Below are 27,420 nucleotides of genomic sequence, written 5' to 3'. Positions count from 1 at the left end.
CTGCAGCTCACCTCCGCTCAGGGCCGGCTCCCAGCTTTTTACTCCCCAAGCAAAAAAAAAATAAAAATAAAAAAGGAGCCGGAGTGCTACCCCTTGGAAAATGCCTCCTCAAGCACATGCTTGGAGCGCTCATGCCTAGAGCCGGCTCTGAGTACAAGGCATGGTGCCTATAACCATTAGTAGTTCCGCTAACTGGTAATTAAGCATTGTGCTATCTGGTAATCGTTCACTGGATCAGACCTTAATACATGGGCAGATTAAAGGCACTCTTAAACAGCTGTCAGTGAAATGTGGACTTCATTCCAATCAAATGTTTCTTTTGCATAAACTTGCAAATGTTCATTACATTTTTAAAATTTTTCTGTTTTTTTTCGTTTTAGGATCCTGCAGGTATCTTTGAACTGGTGGAACTTGTTGGCAATGGAACATATGGGCAAGTCTATAAGGTAAGGTCTCTGAATGTGTCTGCAGCAATTATGATTTCCTGGTACATGAGTTTACATATTAGAACGCTCAGTGCTTATCTACATTACCCCAGATCTGTTTCAGAGCTGAACAGAAACTAGAAGCCTTCTTTATGAACTTCAACTTCTTTCAGTACCTGTATTTGATCTTCCTTCTCGAACTTCATTACAATGAAGTTCCTAGTTCTGAAATTGTTCTTGGAAACTGTCTTTTTGATTATTAGTTTTTATTTCCCCTTATTTTCATTCTTTCCTGAATGTGTTCAGTGGGCAGCAATCTAGATGGTGCAGTAGTTTAATACATTAGCCTGTCACTTCTAGAGAGCGGAATTTGGAAGTAGATTGGTTGACAAATGAAATGAGTTTGGTTTTAATTTAGTCCCCCATCCACATTGCAGAACTAGGATACAATCTGACTCATTCTGCCAATCTGTACTTAGCAAAGGGCCACTGCAAGAAAGGAACTTCAAAGTCTGGAAGCTTCGTTTAAAATGCTTCTTAATATTGGAAATGGTTCTCAGTCAGAGCCCTGGAAACTTTGGATATTTCTTTGAAATCTATACACAGTTCTTATAGATGACTCTGACATCTATAATGAGCAAATCATAACCCGAGATTCAGAATTTGGATCTCAGCTTGTTTGGGTTTCTTTAAGGTTGGTCTTAAATATACTTATTGCATGGTGTGACAGAGGGTTAGAAATCACTGAAAGTTGTTTTCAAATTCTACATGGGACTATGCTAACTATTCTGGTTCTACCCTATGATAATAGCCGCTCTGGTTCAACTTTTCTAAGGGCCTCTAAGGGCTTGTTTACACTTACCGGGGGATCCACGCGCAGCGATCAATGCATCAGCGGTCGATTTAGCGGGTTTGGGAAGTCCTGCTAAATCGACTGCAGATCACTCTCCCATTGACTACTGTACTCCTCTGGATCGAGAAGAGTGCAGGGAGTCGACGGGAGACGTCTCCCATCAACAATGCGTAGTGTGGACCCCATGGTAAATAGATCTAAGCTACGTCGACTTGAGTTACGTTATTCACGTAACTCGAATTGCATAGCTTAGATCAACTTTTCCCTTTAGTGTAGACAAGACCTAAGTGTACACACCCAATTTATTCACAAAATCTGTATTTGCAGGTGCAGCTCAGAACAAAGTTAGTGAATCCGTGTGAACAAATTCACTTTTGATTGTGAAAATAAGAAGTTGTCTTGGGGGGGGGGGGGGAGAGAGGGAGCACACTCCCAATCAGTCACTTGGAAAACATGGTACTTGCTGTCATGCACTGGCATACACCAAGCTTCCCCCAAATCAAGAGAGGAAGGGAGGAAAAGTTTGTTTTAAAAGCTGTCAGGAAATATTTGTTCTGAATTCTGGCTTCCACATCATCCCATTGCTGTAGGCTAATCCCTTTAATCAGATGATAGAATTTAAATGAGTTGAGGATGAACTGAAACTTCTGGAGTTAAAAGTGTGTGGATTTCTAAACAGGAATAAATACAAACTTTAGCAAGGTTATATTCTGGTGATTCTTCCTCTTTGTTATTTTTTTTTTTTTTTTTTGGATGGTGTTTTTGCATTAAATTGATGATGATATGCTGTTTTTATTTCCATTGTTCTTCCTGAATCATCAAGGCCAAGAGCATTAGTTTGATGTTGAAACTGTTTTTTTCAGCTGGTAAAATAAGTGTAGAGATTGACCTTATTTTAACATGTGCATATTTCTAACAAGCAGTGGAAACTGTGACTATAACGTCCCTTCAAAAGCTTAATGCTTGTATCGAAAAGCAGAGAAACTGCACCTACTTTACACTCTTCTTTACACAGTTCTGTTTGTGTTTCCTGTCCTGTCAAAATACTTGATTTTTAAAGAGTCTAGTTATCTGAAGCAGAAAACTCTAAAATTATTCACACTTAGTTTTCTGGGGGTAGGAGATTTTGATCATTTCAGTGTGTGGCCCTTTTTCACTTCTGCACACAGCATCTCACTAACTGTTTGCAATCAGAGTGCTCAGATTAGTTAAAATCAAAATGATGCAGAACGCTTCACATGGTTTCATTGCAAACAAGGTGGTGGTCTTCGAAGAGAATATTTATGCTCAAACCAAAACTACAGGCCTAAATATCTACAGGCTAGAAAGAAATTTGCATCCAAATATGAACTCTCTGGCTTGGTCACCCATCTAGTTTAGACTGAGATTTTCTTTTCACTTTGGTTTCATACATTTCAAGGCGAGAAGGGACCCCTGTGATCATCTAGCCTGACCTCCTGTATATCACAGGCCATAGAACTTCCCCAAAAGAATTCTTTTTGAATTAGAGCATATCTTTTTTTTTTTTAAATCAAGACTGTTTTTTTTTTTTTAAATGGCCAGTCATGGAGAATCCACCACAATCCTTGGTAAATTGTTCCAATGGTTAATTACCCGAATTACACTTGAACTCAAGCCTCAAAACAAAATTTAAGCAATGTGAACCAGAGTAACTGTTAGTATGAAGCATAACTAACTGTTAATGGTGTTGGTCCTTGACAGTTGGGGAGAAATAAGATCTTGATGGCCATTCCATCAAAATCTCCTTGGGAAAATGTCTTTTTGCAGCTGGACAAAGAAACAGATCACTAGAAGATGTCCAAAGGTGCTTTGACCCTTTTGCTCCCTCTAAATTATTTTCTGGAGATGCCACTATGCAGAAATAATCTGCCGCAGTTTGTATACCTAATTTGGTGTAATGTAGATTAGAACCCATGTAATCACCCTCAAGGTTGACTTCTTTAGAAAAAAATCATATGCTCTAGTCCCCTATGGCCTGTGTTATACAAGAAGTCCGACTAGGCGATCACCTTCACCATTCTGGCCTAGGAATCTATGCAATGTCTGAATTCAATTGAATTCTGGTAGCTTTGGAGTAACTCCCATTAACTCCCCGAATTCAGCCCTGTGCAATAGTCACAGCAGTGTAAACTTGGAATAGCAGGATTTGGCCCACATTTCCAAATGCAAGCCAATGATGGATGCATGGTTCACTGCAGCTCAATGCATTTTTGTGCTCCGTGCAGGTAGTTAGGGGTGAGCAGATGGCAGGATTTTGATTCCATGAAGTCTCATGAGGGTTGTTCAATTGTTTCTGTCTAGTTTGTAAAACTAGCTGGCCTGAACCTGTAATATTTCTGAACTGCGCATGTCTAATGGACACACTAATACAGGTTGTGCTGCTAGTTGAGCAAAATAGATTTTCAAATTTGCCAATACTTATCTGAATATGAACACTCCTTTTTACATCCAAAACAGAAATTCTGCTTGGCTCTCGTAGTTATTACTACTATATCTATAGCCTCTCGTCCCCCCTATAGTTTGTACATATTTTGACTGTAAGGCCTGGTCTACTCTAGGAAATTTGGTTGGTGTAACACCATTGCTCAGGGGCGTGAAAAATCGATACCCTTTAATTACACAGTCAAACCAACCTAACCCTCGGTGTAGACAGTAGTAGTTCGATAGGCAATTTCTTCTGTTGACCTAGCTTCTTCCTCTCAGGGAGGTGGATTACTTATGCTCATGGGAGAAGCCCTCCCATCAGCATTGGTAGTGTCTTCGCTAAAGCACTACAATGGCACTGCTGCAGTGCTTTATGTGTAGACAAGCCCAGAGCCTTAACACTGGATCCCAAAAGGCATCTCACGGTTGCACCCTCTCTCTCGCTTGCTGGAATAGGATCTCCTTTTTGTCTTGCTCCATGTGCCTGATGTGTAAATCCATTCTAACCAGGCCTTGCAGTTCTGTGGTTCCATTGCATAAATAGAAAATGATTAAAAAAAAATAAACATTCAAAGAAAACATGTTTTAAAGGGAGCACCTGTTTTGTGCACTTCAATTGGTGGAGACTATTTACCTTGTTAAAATAAATAGCAGAAGTAGGGGTGATTTTTCCCTTGCTGTAGGTCAGACAATGAAGCACTTGTACTCACTATGGAGCGCTTGTATGAATAGCCCAAGGGCTCCTGTGAGTAAGTGCTTGCCATCATCAGTAAGTATTCCTTAGGCTTGCCCTTTATCATCTGATACCCAACTGATAACGCATCTCATAATCCAAAGGGGTTGTGAACTGGCTTATTTATCTGCTTGATCACATGAGGCCATATTCTGCGCTAGGGACCAAATTCTGCCATTGAATTCAGTACTTACACCCTTACACCAGAAGAGAATTTGGCTGTAATTGAAACACCTATTGAGATTGCTGAGTGCTATGCAAAGGGTAGGATACAGTACAGAATGTTTGAGGCAGAATTTTGTATTCTGGTGGTTGGAGTAAGGGAATGGGGGATTGGAAGATTGTGGGAGCTTGGCATAGGCGTAGTTTGACTTCTATATTGGCGGTGGGGAAGCTCCAGTCAGGCCAATGGAGCCGTGCATGGGGGAGGGGTGGGAATTCCGCACCTGCCCAAGGCTTGCAGTTTGCGGGGGGCAACGCCCCTCTGACCCCTTTCCCCGCAAACTACGCCCAGGGAGCTTGTTGAAAGTCAATTAACCTCTCCCTGGCTCCAACTACCCCTCTGTAAAATGAGATTGACCATGCTTACCAGCCTTTGGAACGTGCTCGGAGAAGGTGGCATGTAAGTGCAAAGGATGTTCGTTCTCTTGGTGGGAGGTTCTCATTTCGGATTGTTGGAGGTGCAGTGAAGCAGGGCTGCAGCTTGACTATGCCGGAGCAAACTGAATTTAATAGCTGACTGTCAAACAGCCAAAAACCTATTCATGAGGACATCTCTAATCACCAAAATAATCACATTTTAAAATCACTTCTCAGGATTACATTGTTTAAAAAAAATAATAAAAATCTGTGGCTGCAGCCATTGACTCTACCTATCCTGAGGCTCTGTACCAACCCAGCAAGGGCTCAGGACAGAGGATTTGTATGTGATGTGTTAGTTTGAAATTAATAGTTGACACATAAGTATTGTGGATTTGTAACCCGCTCAGCATTTGAGATCTTGAATCTCTGTCATTTACATTCACTTAAGGAATTGTTGGTTGTTTGATCCCCAACCCTTTTGACAAGTGTTTCATTGTACAGTATGCCTGGAATAGAGTAAATCTTAAGGCGTGCTTCCTCCTTACAAAGGAAAGCAAGGAGTTTGTGAGAGAGAAAATAAAGGAGTTGATGGAATCTATTATGCATCTGATTTCCCACCTGATCAGCCCCTAAAAGCTTAAATCTCCACCTGATTAGTGGATGCTTTCTAGTTTCCTGCCTTAGGGCCCGGTCCTGTGACATGCTGGGCACCTCATGAAAGGGCTGAGTGGCCTAAACTCTGCTGATTTCAACTGAATTTTCTGGCTGCATTAGAGAATCGCCCCCAACTCCCTCTTTTCAGTTGTGAGGGGGCAGGGGGGGAGAGGGGAAACAAATAAAACCAAAGTAAAATAAAAACAATTCATAACAATTCTTAGAACCAGTCTCAGCTGCTACTTTATGCACTACTGTAATACTGTTAAAGGGCCTCAACTGAGATCAGGGCCACATTATGCTAGGTGCTGTACAATCACATTGTAAGAGACAGTCCCTGCCTCAAAGAGCTAAATAAACAGGACTGATGAAGAGCGGTAGGTGAAACAAGTTAAATGGCTTGCTCAAGGTGTCACAGCAGATTGATTGCAGAGCCAGGACTTGAACCCCAGGTCTACAAATATGTAGGCTAGCACTCGACCAAACATATTGTAGGCCCAATATGTTGGCCACCGTTGCCTCACTCATGTAGTGCTTTTTAGACAGGGCTTGTTTTGCACTGGTGCAGATTCCTGGTATGTGCTGACCTCTTTTCAAACAGCACAGAGCGCCCATTAGGCCACTAGCGAAGGAGAAGTTGTAATGACAACCGCTGGGGCCTGCTGTCAAGGGCCAGAATAAATTAGGGGTCAGTCTCCCCTTGATCTCAAGGGAGCTGGTTCTGACTGACAGGGACTTCAGGGTTTGCAGTGGAGTGCAAAACCCCTTCATTTGCATTAATAAAGCAGCTAGTCAGAGTGTTCTGATGACTGAATGCTGTAACAATCTTGACACAGCAAGGGCTCAGAGGATTGACATTTCTTACTAGAGCAAGAATATGAACAGTCAGAGCAGTTGCAATAAAAAGTGTTGCTAAAGGAGCTCTTTTCCACACTCCGTCGTTCTTTGTTTCCCACTGTTTGTGTGGGTGAGCGTGACTCTGGGGGAGGTAACAAAAATCTTACCAAAGTGCTTCAGATATTAGCAATTTCCCCATCAACCAGCCCAAGACTGCCACACGCAAATAAGAATTCCTGAACTATTAGCGCACTACACTTTCTAGCTTGCGTAGGTCCAATATGACATTGCTGTGAAATGTCTTTCCCTATCCATATTGTGTGAGATGGGCACAGCGTGATAGAAAACATTAATTGCCAACAAATTTCATAGGCATAATTACTAGAATACCATTCTTGGTGATTGCAGTTGGCGCTCAGTGGAATTGATGAACAGTCTTTCATCATTCAAAATTACTGGACAACTAGAAGGGTAATGATGCAAAGCCACTTTTAAGTCACATGGCTCTCACCCTTAGATTGCTATACAATAAAAAAAAATAGACTATCGATCTACATCCATTGTAACTATGGAAGCAGTTCCCCGCTTGAGCTACACTATCTCAACAAGACCACTGGGAGGAATTGTACCTTATGGAGAGACAGTACTCTGGTAGACCAATGGCAGGCGTTTGCCACATCCGCTTCCTGCCCCTTTGGGAAAAGCCTGTTCCACCAGGAAGTGGTAGCAGGGATCAGTTTGTGAACTCAAGAGCAAAACCCTTGCTCGGGGGCACAAGCTAGGGCAGGAGGCTCCATGAACAACAGCCCCACCATGGAGTACCCATGTAAGTCACAGTCTGGTCCTAAAAGTTACCTATATACAAGGATCACCAAAATATATAGGTGTGTGTGTATATATATATATATATATATCAATCATAGAACTGGAAGGGACCCCAAAAGGTCATCAAGTCCAGCCCCCTGCCTTCACTAGTGGGACCAAGTACTGATTTTGCCCCAGATCCCTTGGTGGTCCCCTCAAGGATTGAACTCAACCCTGGGTTTAGCAGGCCAATGCTCAAACCACTGAGCTATCCCTTCTCCCTGAATGATAGATTAGTAATAAGGATTTTTCTAGTCATGTATCCTAACTGCAACAGGCCACTGGAAGCTCTCGGCTACAAATAATATCTGGGGGGGGGGGGGGGGGGGTGTCAGTAAATCCTCATGCACTGCATCTCTCTCTCTCTCTGTGGTGGTGGTCGTTTTAATGAGAAACCACTTTGGGAGTGGTTGATCGCTTCAATTGAACTGGAAGAGCTTCTTTATTTTTCTAATTCTGTGTCTAATGGAACAGATTTTAGAATAATTTTGAGAGAGGGAACTACCTAGTCTTAGTCTATTTAAGATGAGGTTATTGTTTTGTGTTTAATTCTGTCATCTTGAATACATGAATACAATTAATCGGTCTTAAAATAATCAGCCATTGACTCATTGTTTGGCTGCTTACACTTCTACATTCAGTCAACTATGTGCTACGATAATGGAAACCCCTTTGGAGAGTTCTATATTATTTGAAATTTTTGATCTCCTATACAATGCTTTGACGATTTAAGGTGAGCAAACATGTTAATTGGAACTGGTGAAAATTATAGGCAACAATTTTTCTTACCCGTGGAAAGTAGGAGAAATGATTTAACCTTGAGGAGTGTTCACTTCATAGAATATTCCCCTTGTACATCACACCACTATCTTCTGTATAACTAACATTTCTGCATTGCATTGCCTTTTTGTGGTCTCTGCTGTCCAGCTTAGAACTCCCTTCCCCACTGCTGTACTACATAACTAGACCACGTGCACAGCTGGAGGTTGGGAGGAGCATGCAGAGGTTACAATGTTGCCCACCCCTTTTATTCTGGGATGCGCGCTCTCTCTCTCTCTCTCTTTTTTTTTTATCCTGAAATAATGCTATTCCTTCTTCCACCTATCAGTTGCCAAGTAACTCTAAGAACAATACCCATATGACTTGTAGCTTTTAGATCTCATAACACTCTAATTTAGAAGACAGAATAAACCGTGTAATGGCTTAGTGATTAGATGGCATTTACCAGCTAATTAAACAATCAATAGTTAGGGTGTAATTATAGACTTATTCCACAGCACAGTAGTTTGTACCCTGCAAGATAAAGCAATGCTAAAGTTCTAAATGTAGGGCAAAATCCCCAGTGTCCTAAAGACTGCAGCATTTGGCCCAGAATATAAACACTGTAAAGCCCCTGGAGTGGATAACATACAAGCAGAACTAGTTTAAAGTGGTGGAGAGGCACCTGATGTAACTTTTGGAATCTGGAAGATGGCCCAAGACTGTGGGACAGTCCCTGATGGTTCCTATTCTTCAAAAGAAGGCCCGATGGTTTGTGAAAACTAGGGCACAATCTCATTTTTGACATGCCTTTGCAATATACTGCTGCACCTCATCTTGAAGAGGATTGTACCCAAGATAGAGAACTTTTTGGCTGAAGAACAAAGCAGGTTTAGACCCGAAGAGGTAGAGTTGAGCAAATATTCAATCTGCATGAGCTATATCAGATGGTGTTGGAGAATGATGGGAAGGTGGTCCCTGACTTCACAGATTTTGCCAAGGCATTCAATAGGGTATGGCACAAACCCCTTTGGGTAATTCTGGAGGTGGCTGGAGCTAGTGCAAATGTAATAAGACTGATATAAATCTTGAAAGATGCACAATGGCTTTGGTGTTTTGTGGGGCATGAGTGGAGTAGTTTCACCTGAGAATAAGTGTCAGGCAGGGCTGCATGCCATCACCAACTATCTTCAAGAGTTATATTGCAGAAATCTTAAGAGGAGTCACTGATGGAAAGCTACAGGATAATGTACCAAAGATTAGTCATCTGTGCTTCACTGATGACATTAATCTGATTAGACTGTTGTAAGGAGAGGTTCAAAAATTGCTAGAATGAGTAGTGGTGGAAGCAGAGAATTTCAGTGTAAGGATATCCTATGAAAAGACAAAGGCAATGGTTACATAAGTCTGTTGAAAAGGCAAAGATATTCCTCCCCAAATCTGATGAGGCCATGGAGTGTGAGCGCTTCAAATACCTGGGTAGCATGCTTGCAAGGGATGCTAAACATCACATAGAGATCTGAAGAATTGGACTTGTGACCACTGCTCTAGGACACAGCCACATTTAGCAAAGTTAAAGTATTTCTTGGAAGTGTAAAATGAAATTGCTATAGTCTCGTCTTCAGCATTGTGCTATATGTGAGATGTGGATGCTAAGGAAACAGGACATTCAGAGGCTTGCTACCTTTGAATTTAAACGCTACAGGCAATGGCTACACATTAGCTATACCTTGTGCACAACACTAATGAAGTAATCGCCCAAATTTACAACATAACCAGAGTCATACCTGACATCAAGACAATCAGACAAAAACCCCTTGAGTCTGTGGCACGTGAGGGTCAGATGAGCAGAGGAAGATTGCTGAATCAACTTTTGCAGGGACTAACACTGGGGCAGGGGACATCCCCGGTGAGTGTGGCTCTGTGATGTAGCTCCCTGGATGGAATGAAGTACTGCATGCTTCTCAAGGCTGTGTGAAGACCACAAAATGTTGAAGATTGCTGGGCAATGACTCCTGTGTGTTGTATCTCTTGTTCATGGTGATGTGACTTTATAGTGCTTTGCACTATGAGAATGATAACTAAGTACTATCCTCCTAAATGTATTCGGGAAGAATAGAGATACTCTTATTTCTATAAATCACATGTGCATATGTAAACTAGAATTCTGTATAACAAACAGTTAAGTTTACTCAGACTTCTTTACTGTGTTTTTTTGGTAGGGCTAGGTATGTTACAGCAGCCTTTAGCTTTCAAGGGTCTGATTTGTTTGCCTCTTGATCCTGCATGACAAACCTTTTTGAATGAGACTCTCCCATGCAGAAAATGTGTCCTCCCCCTCTTCAGTGGCACATGTAGAGGGCTCTTGGCTGGTCCAGGGATCTACATGGTAGGATACTGCAAGGCAGTGGGTGAGCCAGGGAAGAAGTGGGCAGGTCAGAGGGAAGCACACTCCTGACCACCTGCACCCTGTGGAGGTTCCCCCACAAATGCCATGCAGCCTGAGGTGGTTGCTTATTGTTCTTGGGATGCATAGTGAAATAGTGTACACATTTCCTTTTTTTTCTATCTTGCTACAGGAAACGCACATCTGAGTGCAAAAATGGAGTTATGCATCTGCCCCACCATATACAGTGGATGCCAGCTATTGTCAGTCCTGATTATTGACATCTTTTAGTTATTAGCAACACTTTGCTGGCAACCAGTCCTGTCTTGTTTTAATGTTAATGAGATTCAGATATTAGCAACTGTCATGTTTTTTTTTTCTTTCTGTGTAGCCTTGTGGGCCCCCAGTGCCTCCATTCCCCACGGAAAGCTCTGGAATCTGGGTTGCAGCTTCCCTCCCACTCTGCAGCCAGGGCCGGCTCCAGGGCACCAGCCTGGCAAGCAGGTGCTTGAGGCGGCCGCTCCGGAGAGGAGCGGCACGTCCAGGTATTCAGCGGCAATTTGGCGGACGGTCCCTCACTCCAGCTCGGAGTGAAGGACCTCCCGCCGAATTGCCGCCGCAGATAGAGATCGTGGCTTTTTTTTTTTTTTTTGGCTGCTTGGGGCGGCCAAAACCCTGGAGCCGGCCCTGTCTGCAGCACCAGGACTCCTGTTACCTCTTGTGTAGGCAGCAGGTCCCCAGCCGCGGGGCCACCCTGTGCTGCTGTCCTGGACATGGGAAGAGAGGCTACAGGCAGGGGCAGCATGCTGGATGGCAGCTTTCCATGGGGACCAGGAGTGTTGGGGGTAGGGGGCCTGTGGGAAGGCACAATACATCTCCCTGTGCTCTTCAGCGTGCACCTTGCCCTGGCACCAGGGGCCCAGGCTCGGAGCATCCCTATGCTTCTTTTGCTGGCTGCTGCCGCGTAGGCCAGGAAAGCTAAACCCTAGCTTTTTTTCCTCCTTGCAGCAGCCCGGCAAACCTGCCTTCCACATATTTGCAACCTTGGGATAATGGCAACTCTTTTCTGGGACCTGAGAGGCCGCTAATAAGCAGAATCCACTGTATGCAACTTATGTTGAGATAATTCCTTTCAAACATGCTACTCTTTTATACCAGGTCTTTACCAAACTACAGTGCTCAGCCCCAGGAAATCCATGGGACTACTTACAGTAGTAATGCTAAGCACGTATGTTAGTGTTTACCCTACAACTTAGGCTGAGTGGTAGTTACTCCTCTGTTCAGCCATTTGCTCTCTATATTGCTGTTGTATGTAGGCAAATGGCATCCCACTCATCCACAACAATACAATGTATTGAATTTAGTTAATTGGAAGTGTCTTTAGAATGATCTTTCTGTCTAGATTATCATCTGTGGCTATGTTAAAGGTTTCTAATACAGAAGCCCCCTGAATGCCTATCTACAGGAATAGGAAACGTGTCTTATAGGAATGGATATCCAATGGAAAGGGTTATTTTTAAAATGATTTGAGTGATACAATATCCATTCACTTTGATCAGACACTCAGAGGAGGCTGTCTTTAAAATACCAACAATTATAGCCTTCTTATTTATCACTTGTTTGTTAAAAAGGTGTGCATGGCTCTCTACAGAACAAGCAAAAGGTCCTAATCCAAGGTGCGTTCAATCTGCCACAGACATAACACAAACGGTTCTGACTAAACCAAGTGGTGAGGGACCAGGGTTACAAGAGTTAGATTATGAGTTGTGCTTGGATTACAATCCTATCTTTAGTTCCTCTTTAGATTTTAGATCAGAGTTAGAAAACTACATGAAAGAGAAAGAAATGTCTTTATACTTGTTCTCTGTAGTGCACCTAGAGTGGGTGTGTGTATATATATTTATATTGATATTGTGTGTGGTCAATAGTTTTTGCTGATTAATCACTGATCCTTTAACTGAATGGAAAAAGAGTTATTGTACAGCACAAAATTATGATGACCCAAGGGGACTGTGTGTGTGTGCATGCATTTGGACCAGTCCAAATTTACTTTGGCAGGTTGTATCTTTAAGTAAATGAAGTACTTGAAGTTAGCATCCAGCAGAGTTCTGGAAGGATCTAGACTTCCAGAAACTTCTAGTGCTCAGCTCAAACCATAGAGAATGCCATGGGAACAGGGCATAAACCCAGTAATATTTTGCCTAAATCTGGAGCTGGCCCAATGAACTGGGATAACTAAGGGCCTACAGCTTTCAAGCACCATTGTTGGTGTGCTCATTTACATATCAATACCCAGAATGCCCTGCTGGCTCACAGCTATTTCACGGTAGTGCTTTGTGAATTTAATTGAGTGGCTGAATGCTGTTTCTGTAGCAAGTGGATTTGCTAAAGGTTGTTTTGAGATATTTTCTTCAACATTTTATGGAGGGAAGCAAATAACTAGGGTTGCAATGCTAAGTTGGGTTAGATGTTTAGCCTGTCAATCATGCAGCACTGAGGGAAGCCAGGTTATTATAGAAAGTTTCTTCCTACATTGGACTAGGGATTGTTCTCCTGGGGACTGTGGAACAGACATTGCAGACTCCTGAGCTTGTTGTTAGCTGATACCCGGAGAGTTCAAGCAAGTAATGCAAGACAAGGACGGCATTAATTGTTTTAATAATAGTTGCTTTATTATCTCTCTGTCTGAAAGACTGATGGTCAACAGTTTGGTGATTAATCACTGATTCTTTAGCTGAGTGGAAAAAGAGTTACTGTAAAGCACAAAATTATTATGACCCAAGGGGATAGTTATTGAAAAGAATGAATCCTAGTTTATACACAGAGCTTTCATATCTGAAAACTAACTGCTGTGACTTGTCTGGGAGACTGGGTTAAATATTTAAAAGAAAGAAACACACACACAACCCCTCCCCCCCATATGCATTGCATACTTGCTCAGCTAACAGTGTTGGTCCCTTCTTGTCTGTTCACCATACAGACTGCTGTATTTGAGTTACCAGAAACTCCTGATCAAGATTTTAAAGGTGAATAATTAGGTAAGATGTGAATTATCACTGTTAACATTGTAATAGTGTCTAGAGGCCCCAATGTCCTGGGCTGTATACAAACACATAGTAAAACAAGCACCTTGCTCAAAGGAGCTGACATCTAATTTTCAGACAAGATATAACAAGTGCATTTTGCAAACAATAGGAAGGAGGCTGAAGGGAGGGTAACTCTGACAAGATCACATGGTTACGTAAGGTAGTGCACAGCTAGAGTCTGATGCAATTTTGTGTAGTATTGTACCTTCATTTGTGTTGGTTCTTGTAGTCTCCAGCTATCTTCCTTCTCAGGTTTTTGTACTGCTGCCCATCACCATGTTATGGGAGTATATCCATTTGTGATTATGGATTGACAGATTTCATAAACTAAGCAAGGTGTAAGAGAAGATACTAACTCCATTGTTTTAGCTAAACTCTAATTTGGATAGTAACATTTAGAATACCTAAAAATTTCTGGTCAATATGGAGTTGGGTTTCCTGTCTCAAACTATTGTGTAGCATTGCTGCATACTGTTGTTTAGTAACTGCTGTGTTTCAGCTCCAGTGGTGGCTACATTTCAGGAGGGTGAGTGAAGCATTTCATTTATATGTACAGTGGCTCAGGGTCCAGCAAACTGATCTACATAGGCAGATGCCTGTGCCCTTGTGAAGCCCTATTGACTTCAAGTTTGTAAGGGTTTGCCTGTGAAGATTACATTGCTGTGCTTTGGGGATCCTTCAGTATGAAAGGCATAGTATGAAATGTTAAGTCCTCATTTCCTCTGTAATGGCTCCCTCCCTTAACCAGAATGCAATGACTAAGAACAGCCATCCTGGGTCAGACCAAAGGTCCATCTAGCCCAATATCCTGTTTTCTGACCGTGGCCAATGCCAGGTGCCCCAGAGGGAATGATCAGAACAGGTAATCATCAATCCTTTCCCTGTCCCTCATTCCCAGCTTCTGGCAAACAGAGGGTAGGGACACCATCCCTGCCCATCCTGGCTAATAGCCATTGATGGACCTATCCTCCATGAATTTATCTAGCTGTTTTTTGAACATTACACTAATATGCCTGACAACAGCCTGGATGTTGCACATCTTTAGGCAGATTTCAGCCACTAATGACCTGTTCCTTTCCTTAAATATGTACATATACATGGATTGGTTTGGTGAATTTTCATCAGCTCTTATTGGGGCAGAAAAGAAGACTAAGCTAATATAGTAGTATAAAATAGTACCTACTAGCCGATGCTTAGAATTAAAACTTAAATCCTAAATTTGGCATGCCCCTATCACGGTAATATTTAAAAAAAAATAGCCTAGACACTCCTTTCCCTAGCTGAATCAAATTGCGTGCATGGCCCTGAAATGTGGACTTCCCAGTTGATTTTTATTATGTCACACAAGCAGCTAAGTCTTAACTGGGAGAACACTTAAAACGGTGTTTCTTTTCTTTCTTTTCTTTTCTTTTTTTTTATTTAAAGAAAAAAGCTTTGTTACCAGAGCAACTGGTACATCTTGTGCAGCTTAATCTGTGAAAGATACAGAGAACCCTCCCCCCAAAGCCAACCCACACACGCCCACATGCCGGTATGTCACGTTAACTTTTGTGCTTTCTGAATAGTTCAAGGGAAAGGTGTTTCTGGGCTTCAAGCCTATAGAACACAGGTTCTAAGTGGTAACAAAAAGAGATTAATGAATTAATAATTCCTTATAATTATTTTTAATTTTTTCCCCTCAAGTGTGTGGTGGAAGAGGATGGTGTGAGCGCTGTCAGCATAACTGTGGGATTATGAGATGACATTTGTCCACGCTGTCCCCTGTGTCACTGTGCTCTGCTTTGGCAGCAAGCAATACAATACTGTAATAGCTGCAGTTGTCTGAATAAAGATAAACTCAAGATGCAGGATGAGGGTCATGGTGCTGCATGGTGCAAAAGGCATGGGAGAAGGACAGGCAGAAAAGGAGTTGTCCTGTTGTGCTACCTCTGGCCGTGTAGATGGCTGAGGTGTATGGTTAAAGGGAGGGGCAGGCGTTTGGAGAATAGCCATTCTGTTTGGTTTGTTCCTTAATTGGGGCAGAGGATGTTGCAGTGTGAACTTCAGCCCTGAGCAGCAGCAGCTCTCTCAAGTGATTCACCGATCAAGTAGGGAATGATACCATGGAATGACTGGTCAAGGAAGTACATATCTGTCCCCTTTCATGTCTTTTAGTGGGTATAGGGCACTTATGAACCCACCTCAGTAATCCCAACATGGGATGGACATATATGAAATATCAGGTCATCACTTCTGCTGTAATGGCTCCCCCTCTTAACCAGGATGCAATGACACTACACTATTATACTTGACAACAGCCTGGACGCTGCATGTATATAGATAAATGGCTCATATCCATTGATGAGCGGTCACTTGACTGGGAGCCAGTTCTACTGGGTTTATGGCCCCTTTATGTGGGTGAATCCACAGCAGATGACTTGGGGGCCATAACGAGTTAAAAGGGCCTTAGAATATTTTAACACTGTATAACTTAAAACTGTCTGAATATTGCCAAACTTCCCAGAAACAAACTGTACGCTGCGATGAGCCGCAACATGAAACATTTCAGGATGATCAGTAAATTCTAGGAACAGTTGAAAATTAGGCTTATCCTGAGGAGCTAGCTTCAACCTGGACTAGGGGGTTGACTACCTAATAATGCCCCTTTCCTGCCAGGGAACTGCACTAGATGTAGTTGTGTATTGTGTTTGCATTATAAACACACATGCTGAGCCATCAGCCCAGGCTGGAGAGCATTGTGACACCAGTGTTTTGAAATGTGAGCTAATCATTTGCTGTAAATATAAGAGGCCAAAGTTGCCCAGAACTGGGTCTTATAACCACTTTCCAGCTTGGATCCTGTGGAGAAATTGCTGAGAAGATTGTTTTCATATTGGTCAGGGACTATACACCTATTCATTGTGGCATTGCCTACACCAAAAAAAAACAAAAACAAAAACAAAAAACCAAAAAAACAAACAAACAAAAAAAACCAAACAAACAAAAACCTCCCTGCTCAATGCAGGACCAATCCCCAGACAGATTTTTGCCCCAAATTGCCCCCTCAAGGACTGAGCTCACAACCCTAGGTTTAGCAGGCTAATGCTCAAATGACTGAGCTATCCCTCCCCCCCTAAGAGACAGCTGAGGAGGTCTATGATTTGGATATCTTTAATGAAAAGTGAAAGTAGTGCTGGATGAGAAGCTGTATTGATCTCTACAGTGGCACCCACAGCTGTACGCCTGTCCGTATCATTGGGAGGGATGCCGAGTCATTAGCGTTGGGGCCCTTCCAGCTGCAGTGACGACAAGGAGCAGTGCTGGCTGCCCCACTGCCCATTCAGATTTAGCACCAGGACACCTCTGTCATGATTTGGGGGGTGAAGTAGGGGGAACTGCAGGGCCAAAGTTGAGTGAATGGTGTTGCGACTTAAAAAACATGGATCACAGCACTGCTCAGGTTTGGACAGAAGGCCCATGGGGCCAAACCTGAGCAGTGCTATGACCCCCCATGCTCACTCACTCAAGTTTGGCGCTTCCACACTCTTTTCCCTCCCGCCTCCCCCCCAGTCATGACAGATGCCTGTGTCCCCTTTGCTCTCCGACAGGACTTGCTCAGTGACTACCTCAAGCATCACTGCACGGGAGGAGCTGGCTAGGGAAAGCCCTGGGGTGTACTATAATGAAAACTTCTGGGGGTGCCCCATAATCTTTGATACTGATAAGTAATAATGGTATGACTGTTGTATGTGACTTGGTCAGTGAGGCCAAATTATGGTAGAACTATGGTGGGTTATTAAAATATCCTGTATGAATGTATTGATCTAATTCACGGGGGAGAGTGAGGGTGGGGCTGTGGGAGTGAAGAGGAAAGCAACACACCAGAGCTAGATAATGTCCCATCCCAGCTCACACTTGAAAGATGATGGGGTGAGCTGTTAGGACACTGGCAAGGCCTTTGAAGCTATCTCCAGCCAGTTGCATGCCTTGTTTTGGGCAAAACTTGGAGCCTGGAGATCAAAAGAGCACTAAATGGTTAAAAAGCCCTTTTTGGGGGGGGGGGGGGGAGGGGGAAGAGGAGGTGCCACTTGTCAGATGCTGGCTACAGTGGGAGGTGCAGAGAGACTGTGGAGGAGTCTAAAGAAGTGGGCCCTTTGGCCTTAGGGAAGAGCTAGAAAGGCAAACAGCCTCCTCGGTTTCATTGTTTTAAGAAGTCTTCTCTGAAATGCTTTTGTTTTAAATAAACAATGCTTTGCTTTAACAAAGCGGTTTGGCCACTGATTACCACCGTTGTTGCCCCAGAGGGAACAGAACCGCAGGGCCTGAGCCTAAGGTATGTGGGACTGCAGCCAAGGCCTTGTCTGAGAGTGAGGGAATCCTTTGATCCCACCCCCAAGACAGAAGTGACAGCTAGAGCCTTGAGACCTGAGGGGATTGCACTTGAAGACACCACGAGGGTTCAGAGGTGCAATTTGCTTGGTAACTTTGAGAAAAGTAAATCAAGGTTGTTCTGATATCTGATGTAGTGTATTGGCAGCAGACCCCAAGGTATTTCCCAACTGCAAAAGAATATTCAAACATGCAATTATTTTAGAGTACGTTTCTTCTTTCAAGGTCTAATTTAGAACTGCTCAGATCCTTCACTGGTGCAAATCAGCACAACCCCATAGAGTATAGTGGAGCTATGCCAATTTATGTGATTTTAAGATCTGGCCCCTACAGTGTTTTGCAGGTAGTGAACCACGACAAAGGATGGAGAAGGGCAATGGTAATGCGAGTTTTGCCATGTGACTGACTGAGATAGGTTGGTAGAGGCACCATCGCGTGCAGTGCCGAATGTCTCCCAGAGCTCTCATGAAGCAGAGAGGATCTTTAAGTGGATTAATTACAACTTAGATTTTAGAAGCGTCAGAAATATTAAGTTTATTATGATAAAATTGTGGGATATCTTATCTGTTCAGAGGTCTCTTGTCCTCATTTTAATGTTAATGGTGCAATGTGGAGTCATCAGGGAGGTGAGCTCCAGTGGGATTTTCTGGGAAAAGTGTGCCTGGAGGGGGGAGACACAGCGTTGTTGGTGTTGTCAATGAGTGTTAATTTTTTTTTCCAAGCTGAAATTTCGTGTGACTTTGTGACTTCCAGGAAATACTTCCCACCCGTGTATTTTAATAAACAATCTTAATTCCAGGCTTTTTTCCAAGCTATTCTTGTTGTTTAGTTGGTTTGGGGTGGGGTTTTGTTTTTTTGTTTTTTGTCTAAAGCGCTGATCCTGAAAGGAGCTCCATTTGGAAGACAATGGGACTTCACTCAGGAACTGGAGCTCACTGCAGGATTGAAACTGAAAGCAATAGATTCCTAAGGGCAGGGAGTATGTCTGACTCTGTGCTTCCCATAACCCTGCATCTCTCTGATGCATAATATATCTTTCTAGTTATTATCTAAATACTATAGGCATTTTTTCCAGGCATTTTTAGTTTTGGTCCCTTTAAAAATTTTGAGTTCTATTTGAAAAGAAAACTAGAAGTCCCCATATCTACTTTGGCGACACCATCAGAGGACCCAACCACATCAGCCACACCATCAAGGGCTCATTCACCTGCACATCTACTAATGTTATATATGCCATCATGTGCCAGCAATGCCCCTCTGCCATGTACATTGGCCAAACCGGACACTCCCTCCAGAAAAGAATAAATGGACACAAATCAGACATCAGGAATGGTAACATACAAAGTAAGTGAACACTTCAATCTTCCTGGTCATTCTATTACAGATTTAAGTCACTATCATTGAACAAAAAAACTTCAGAAACAGACTTCAAAGAGAAACAGCAGAACTAAAATTCATTTGCAAATTTAACACCATTAATCTGGGCTTGAATAGGGACTGGGAGTGGCTGGCTCATTACAGAAGCAGCTTTTCCTCTCCTGGAATTGACACCTCCTCATCTATTATTGGGAGTGGACTACATCCACCCTGATTGAATTGGCCCTGTCAACTAGGGTTACCATACTTAACAAATAAAAAAAGAGGACCCTCCACGGGGTCCTGGCCCTGCCCATTTCCCCACCCCCAGCCCCGCCCCAACTCCACCCCTTCCTCGCCCCAACTGCACCCTAACTCCGCCCCCTCCTCCCTCTCACTCCCAGCCACGCGGAAAGGACTGCCCGAGCGCTACCGGCTTCACGGTTTGCCGGGCAGCCCCCAGACCCTGCACCCCCAGCCGGCGCTTCCCCAGCGCAGCTGGAGCCCGGGAGGGGAAGCGCCCAGCTGGGGGCGCAGGGTCTGGAAGCTGCCTGGCAAACCGTGAAGCTGGTAGCGCTTGGGCTTCGGGCAGCCCTCTTGCCTCCGGACCCTGCGCCCCCAGCCAGGCACTTCCCCTCCTGGGCTCCGGTGGCGCAGGGTCCGGAGGCATGGGGGCTGCCTGAAGCCGGTAGCGCTCGGGCAGCCCGGCTCTTAAACAGAGCCGAAGAGTCAGGGGAGGAGCAGAGCCGCCACGGGAGGGGAAGTGTCTGGCCGGCATTTTCCCGGACATGTTCGGCTTTTTGGCAGTTCCCCTCAGACGGGGGTTTGAGTGCTGAAAAGCCGGACATGTCCGGGAAAAACCGGACATAGGGTAACCCTACTGTCAACACTGGTTCTCCACTTGCGAAGTAACTCCCTGCTCTCCATGTGTCAGTATATAATGCCCGCATCTGTAACTTTCACTCTATGCATCTGAAGAAGTGAGGTTTTTACCCACAAAAGCTTATGCCCAAATAAATCTGTTAATCTGTAAGGTGCCACCAGACTCCTTGTTGTTTTTGTAGATACAGGCTAACACGGCTACCCCCGATACTAGAAGTAACCTGTTCGGGATATGACTGATTTTAAGAGTGAGATTTTTTTTTTTAATGTGTACAGTGTGTGCCATTAAAATCTTAACATTTGCCACCCTTCAGTAGTTGTGATACCATGGGATCTCTCTCTCTCTCTCTCTCTCTCTAAGCAGAGGAAAATACTATTCTAGGTGTCCAAGACCAGATTTTTAATGGCACTAAGGCTAGCTTGATGAAGTGTCTTGTATATTAAATAAGATTTAATGATTGGAAAGGTGGCCCACTGGCTAGGGCACTTGCCTGAGATGTAGACCTGGCTTCAAGTCTCTGCTCTACTACAGACTTCCTGTGTGACTTTGGGCAAGTTACTTGGTCTTTCCCTGTGTCTGTTCTGTAAATTGGGGACAATAGCATTTCAGTCTCCTGGGAGTATGATGAGACTAAATACATTGAAGATTCAGGTGTTCTCATAGGATGGTACTGAGGGTGTCTAAGTACCCAATAGAGTACATCACATGCTGATGCCCTAAATAGTGTACCCGCATTTTGAAGCACATTTCAAAGGCACAGAGTCACTTCCTATAGCAATGAAATGCAGCTATGAAGGGGTTAACTAAAAACAAAACAAAACAAAAACCACCCCAAGCCACAAAACTTTATTTGGTTTATTAGGCCAAAGAGGGGACTGCATAGATAAGTAAGGTATCAGATGACACCGTTATCCTCCAGTGAGACACCATCCTTTTCTTAATTTGCACACTTAGGGAGGAGGCACACAAAGGGCATCGGAGGTCTCCTTAGCATAGAAATCTAGGCCTGGCACTTAATCCACATGTGGCCGCCATTTCTTGTGCTCCCTGATGCACATCACATGAGGCCTGGCAAGATAAAGGCTTTTGTGTCTGGTTCTTGTGATGTGGACACTTGGCCACTAAGTACTTCTGAGAATACCAGACTCGCTTAATGACTGTGCCCTGCCAAGTGAATGACTTCCAGTTGCTACAAACATGCACTGAGTTTGAACTGGGAACATAGAGGTTAAAGGCTGTGTTGTCCTTTACCAGTTCCAGAGCCATTCTGTCCTATGACTCTTTTTATACATCTTGCTGTTTTAAGACTCCCCAATTTCTATGATATACTCACTGGAGCAAGACTGATATTGACTGTCAGCCATGCTTCCTTTCATTCCTTGTCACGTTAGATCTCCTTAGAAGAGATTTTAGGTCTAGCTGTGATAAACCAGTTCAGACAAGGATTGACAGGCTCCCCAAATTTATCTATCTTAAATATAGAAGACTATTTGTTCTTCTGTTTCTGAAGTTCACTTCTGTCACATTCTGAGTGACCCTACAAAAAGGATCAAAGCACTGAGGTTGTTTGTTATTGCAGACTGGGCATATAGGTGCTGCCCTTCCCCTTTGCTGCTCCTGGACAGTTGATTAACTCTGAGCCCCTGAGTCTCAGATACCCAAACACAGCCGATCAGTCCCACGGGAAACAACTGTGGGCTCAACCATCAACGGAACGCACCTAAAGCATTAGGAACCTGGGTCCTTGGTTATTGTTAAGGCTGGGGGGTTTTGTCATCGTGGAAAAAATGTGAAAGTCATAATTGAAGTGGGTTTTTTTTTTTATTATTAAAAGTCACATCATATTTTAATTCTGATGTTTACATTAGAAAGTGTTTGTAGCTACCAGTAGCAGTTTAAAAGCACATGAAGATAGCAAAGTGCCAACAAAAATTACTTAGCTTGAATTGTAACAATCTTTTTGTTCTGTTGGTACTGAACCTAGACCAACGGGGTCCTGGTCTGTGGCTGGGGCAGCCAGGTGCTATTGGAATACAAATAGTAAATAACAGGGTGAGGTTCCCTCAGGCAGATTTGGGTGAAAGGCTGACTTTATTTAAAACAAAAACAAACAAATAAAAAATGCACAAAAATTTTCCAAACACAAACCCTAAAAAATCATGGCCATGACAAACGTTCATCTTTAAGCCCTGATCCTGAGTGAACTCCACACAGGCAGGCCCTGCATCTGCACTGAGCTCCAGTGGACTCCGTGGCGTTCAGGATCTGCCTATGTGAAGGTCATTGAAGGTTTGGAACACTTGTCACTGTGCATAAGTATGTGTGGTCTGTCTGCCTTTTAACCAATGAAAAATCCCTTTGTCACGACCAGAGACTTCTATCTTTGGGGAAGGGAGCTACACCAGGCCCATTATCCTTAGAGTTCCTTTTACTCAGATTACAACTATGTGGAGGTTTTGTACCGAAATCTGGATTTGTGTTTTATCTTTTGGATGGCTCCATGTAAAATTCCATGGTTTCAGCCCAACCCAGGTGAAAATGTGGTGGTGTCAGCTAGGTATCAATTTGGATTTTAGGGCTTTTCAAACCTGAAGGTCTGAGGTATGAGCCCATGAGAAACTAAACTAAGAGAGGTTTGGCAAACTAAAACCACTGATCATTTGACAATTCTGGATCTAATCCATCCTACATTTCGTCCGTTCCTCCTTTGTCACATGAAAGAAGAAAATCAAGGGTTTTCTTTAATAAAAAACAAAACAAAAAACAACCTTCTGGTTTTAAACCATCTTTTAAATGTTTTCTTGAATACTTAAAAAAAAAAAAAAACCCACATTAAAAAAAAAAAGTGCTATGAACAATACATGTTAGCAATGGAATAAAGAAACACAGGTGGTGTCCTGTCAGAACAGAGCAATGGTCCATCTAGCCTGATGTCCTACCTTTTGACAATGGTCAACACCAGAAGCTTAAAACAAGGATATTAAAATCCTCCCCGCTCCTGATTCTGGAGTACTTTCTTTCTGGCTTTAGCTGGTGATCCGAGAACATCTGGAAGTAGGAGAGATCATAATCCCTTTAATTTTATCCAAGCAAATATAAGTGCAAATGGTCATTAAGTTTCTAAAATGTTTTTATCTATGTTTAAATGGGATCTACTAATATTTTACATCTAAAATTGAGTTTAAGCATGGGGGTGGGGAGAAGTAATATGGTGCAGTGTGTAAGAAATGAGGTTGTGCAATGACAAGACCAGAGAATTGTATAGATCATCCCTCTAGCTTGGTTTGGAAGCTGTGCTGACTTTATTTAAGTGGAGATAAGATGCATCTCTTGATCTTTATCTGAATGAAAACCATTTGTATTGTATTCCAGCATGAAGGCGTGAAGCTCGACCTCTGCTGTAGGGAATGTACAATAGAGAATGTTTTAGTTTGATTATATTCGAATGTCTATTTACTTGATTGAATTTTTGCACCTAGAGCCTGGTACAGGCATTCTTTTAAAGCTGATATGTTGAAATCAAAATAGATATGGTTTGTTGCTATCACTTAACTGAGGGGAGATATCGCGAGTAGCAGGCTCAACGGGAAGATGCTTGGCTTGAAGTCAAAATTGAATGAGATGGCGGTTGCACAGTGTAAGAGCAATATTAGTTATAACATGAGGGTGCTTACTGGTTACAAGGTAAAAACTCGAATCCCTTCCTTCTTTACAGATCGGTTGCCTCCTTTCCTGGAATAATTGCAGCATAGCCATATGTTTGTGGTTCAAATCCGAACCAGGAGAGTCTGGGATTGTCAGCACCCAGCTGTGTGTTGTGAGCACAGCTGTACATGATATTTATTATAGGGGCAAGAGCCTTTTTGGCCTGTAGGAGGGGAAGCTGGGGAGAGGGATGGAAAGGAGAGAAAAGCATGTAAAGGGTTGTGGCTGAATCCTTGCTTGGGGCCCATATGAGGGTTAGGTGGAATTGCAGGTCTTGTCTATCCTTACTTCACCGGGGGTTACAGTGCCCCAACGGGTGCACTGAGGTGGTAAGGTCATTGCTCTGCCCCCACTGCACCAGCCATAAAGTTGGCCAGGTGGAGAGTAAGGTGTTCCACAAATGGAGTAGTAGCAGGTGTGAAGCCTTTGCTTCCAGTGCATGCTGTGCTTCCCTCAGCTGAGCTCCCACGAGAACCATCTGCCTCCCAGTGCTGCTCCTAAGGACCCAAACTACCCCAGAGTGATTAACAGATCCCTGCAGTCTGATTTGCTTGTGGTGCTTATGCACAGCAGACATCCGCATCTAGAAAGGTGTACTCCTGCTAGTAGGTACATAAGAATGGCTATACTGGATCAGACGAATGGCCCATCTAGCCCAGTATCCTGTCTTCCAAAGTGGCTGGTGCCAGATACTTCAGAGGGAATGAACAGAATAGGACGGATATCAACTCATCCATTCCCTGTTGTCCAGTCCCAGCATCTGGCAGTCAGAGGGTCAGGGACACTCAGAGCATGTGGTTGCATCCCTGACCATGTTGGCTAATAGCTATAGACGAACCTATCCTCCATGAACTCATCTAGTTCTTTTTTGAACTCCGTTATACTTTTGGCCTTCACAGCATCCTGTGGCAACAAGTTCCGCAGGTTGACTGTGTGAAGAACGACTTCCTTGTGTTTGTTTTAAATCTGCTGCTTATTAATTTCATTGGGTGACCCCTGGCTCTTGTGTTGTGTGAAGGGAGTAAATAGCACTTTCTCCACACCATTCAAGATTTTATAGCCTCCTCTCATATCCTCCATTATTTGTCCTTTTTCTGAGCTGGACAATCCCAGTCTTTTTAATCTTTCCTCACACGGAAGCTGTTCCGTATCCCTAATCATTTTTATTTGCTCTTCTCTGTATCTTTTCTAATTCTAATATCATTGTTTGAACTGGGGCAACCAGAAATGAGTCAAATATTCAGGTGTGAGGGTACCATGAATTAATATAGTGGCATTATGATATTTTCTGTCTATCTCTTACTTTCCTAATGATTCCTAACTTTGTTAGCTTTGTAAACTTTTTTTTTTAACTGTCCCGCACTCTGAGTGGCTGAGACCATTCCATATGCAGTGTTCCCACTCACAATTTTGCATTTTTTCTTAAAGCCCCAATTCCTAGAGTCAGATGATTACATGAATTGTGGAAAAAAGACTGAAAATGTGAGCCCCACAGGCTCACAAAACAGAACTCCAATTAAAAAGAAACTTTAAAAAAATCTCACGATTGACGTAACTTTCGTGACTTTTTGGAGGCATGGCTCAGACCTTTTTAGTGCCTTTTTTGAGGTTTGGCAATATTGCATTTATTTATCAGTGTTCTGTCTGAATCTGGTTTACTTCAGAATGAGGAGTGGAAATGAAACAGGCATTGGAATAGGAATTTTCCGATAGCAATCCCTTTTCTGATGGAACTGTTCAGATCTCTCTTCACATTCATGCTACTCCTCTGCTGCTGCGATGTTTATTATTTTTATCTTCACAAATGCTGCTTTAAAGACCATGCTGAGTGATTTAGATATTTTAATCCTACCAGCTGCAATCCTAACTTTTTACTGCCTTTGGATGCCAACTGATAAAATCCTTTTAAATGTTTTGATGCATTAAACCTTCATTTGTGGCTGGACTCTGTAAAGTGCTGAGCAGCTGACAATTCAGTGGGAGCCGAAGGAACTCTGTACCAACACCTTGCAGGATCGAGCTGTGACTGCCCACAGAGAGACACTCCAGTGAGCTGCTTTCTCTAGGCTACTCTGTGCTGCAGCTGTGACATGGGGCCTGGTTTTCCTTCCACTTTGTCAGGACTAATTCATCAGTGGTGGAATATAATAAAAGCCTTTTGTTTGGAAGATCGGTCAGCTGTTTCTTTTTGTTTGTGTTTTTAGTTTAAGCAAAGTTTCAAATTTACAAATTATGGATTCCATAATATTGCTGCTGCTCAGATGACTTCTGGCTAGTTAGGGGTGTTTTTTGATAGCCATAATGAGTCACAAAGCTGGCTTAATATCTGTGGTCTGAGCACTAGAATAGCAGGGACTAATAAGAAGCCATTTGTATTACATGTTCATTTTCTCAGAATACATTTTCTCTTGGTCTCCTTCCCAAAATATTGTTCTCAAGCAAGGGAGTGCCCTGGAGAGCTCCAGCCAGGCATGTACCTCAGAGCTGTAGCTAGTCAGCTGCTATATCAGCATATATAGGCTGTGTGTGTTAAGGTTGCCAGTTTTGCTTAGACATATTCCTGGAGGTTTTGTCATGTGACATAATCTTTAATTAAAGATTAATCTTTAATTCCTGGAGAATCCAGGACAATCCTGGAGGCTTGGCAACCGAGGTGTGTGTGCGTATGCGCTGGGGGAATAAAAAGGTAGTTTAGTCCTTTCTGCTAATGTTTCCTTCCTGGCCTCTGCACTACCCCCTCTTTGTCTAAGGTGAAAAAATGTTCCTGTCATGACAAACATTCTGGTTGCAATTTTTTACCTTGCTGTTTCAGTGTGTGTGTGTGTGTGTGTGTGTGTGTGTGTGTGTGTGTATAATACTTTTTATTTGGATATACAATTCCTTGTGTTCTAGTGCCCAATCGAATTGTTCAAAAATCATGAGTCAGGCCCAAAAAATGGTGATTGGCTTAAAATTACTATGATTTGTCTTCTGGTTTTGGAACTCTAGGTTTCAGACTTTCAAGCTTTTCTCAGCAACCAGGATGACTAAAAGTTGTGGGGTTTTTTTGTTTTTGTTTTTTGTTTTTAATGGAAGCTGGGATTCTCATGTAACCACCTGACTCCAGGACCTGGGGTTTTAAATAAAAGTCCAAATGTTAATGAGATTTGTGAGAATAGAAAGAGTAGAAAATGCTGCTTGTACTTGGCATAGGGATTGTGTGCTTCAGGGACTTCAGTGAGAGCAGTCTCAAGACCAAACCCCATTCTATGTCATTAATGGAAAGGTTTCAGAGTGGTAGCCGTGTTAGTCTGTATCAGCAAAAAGAATGAGGGGTACTTGTGGCACCTTAGAGTCTAACAAATTTATTTGGGCATAAGCTTTCGTGGGCGAAAACTTACGCCCAAATAAATTTGTTAGTCTCTAAGGTGCCACAAGTACTCCTCGTTCTTTTGATTAATGGAAAGAAGATTTATTAAGCCAAATTTCTAGGATGAGTCAGTTC

General features: G+C 43.0%; 1 protein-coding gene across 13 annotated transcripts in view; it reads left to right on the top strand.

Moving 5' to 3' along the window:
• The window catches only part of TNIK (TRAF2 and NCK interacting kinase), a 299,369-nt gene that overhangs the window by 51,375 nt on the left and 220,574 nt on the right, over positions 1-27,420 (top strand). For all 13 annotated transcript variants that reach the window (XM_034782240.1, XM_034782236.1, XM_034782229.1 and 10 more), the window contains exon 2: positions 381-446. In XM_034782240.1, coding sequence (XP_034638131.1) covers positions 381-446 — 66 coding nt within the window. The remainder of the gene's footprint in view (positions 1-380; positions 447-27,420) is intronic.

The sequence above is a fragment of the Trachemys scripta genome, chromosome 9 (genome assembly GCF_013100865.1).
Source record: "Trachemys scripta elegans isolate TJP31775 chromosome 9, CAS_Tse_1.0, whole genome shotgun sequence".
Taxonomy (NCBI): domain Eukaryota; kingdom Metazoa; phylum Chordata; order Testudines; family Emydidae; genus Trachemys; species Trachemys scripta.
This window is presented reverse-complemented; position numbering and strand designations above follow the sequence as displayed.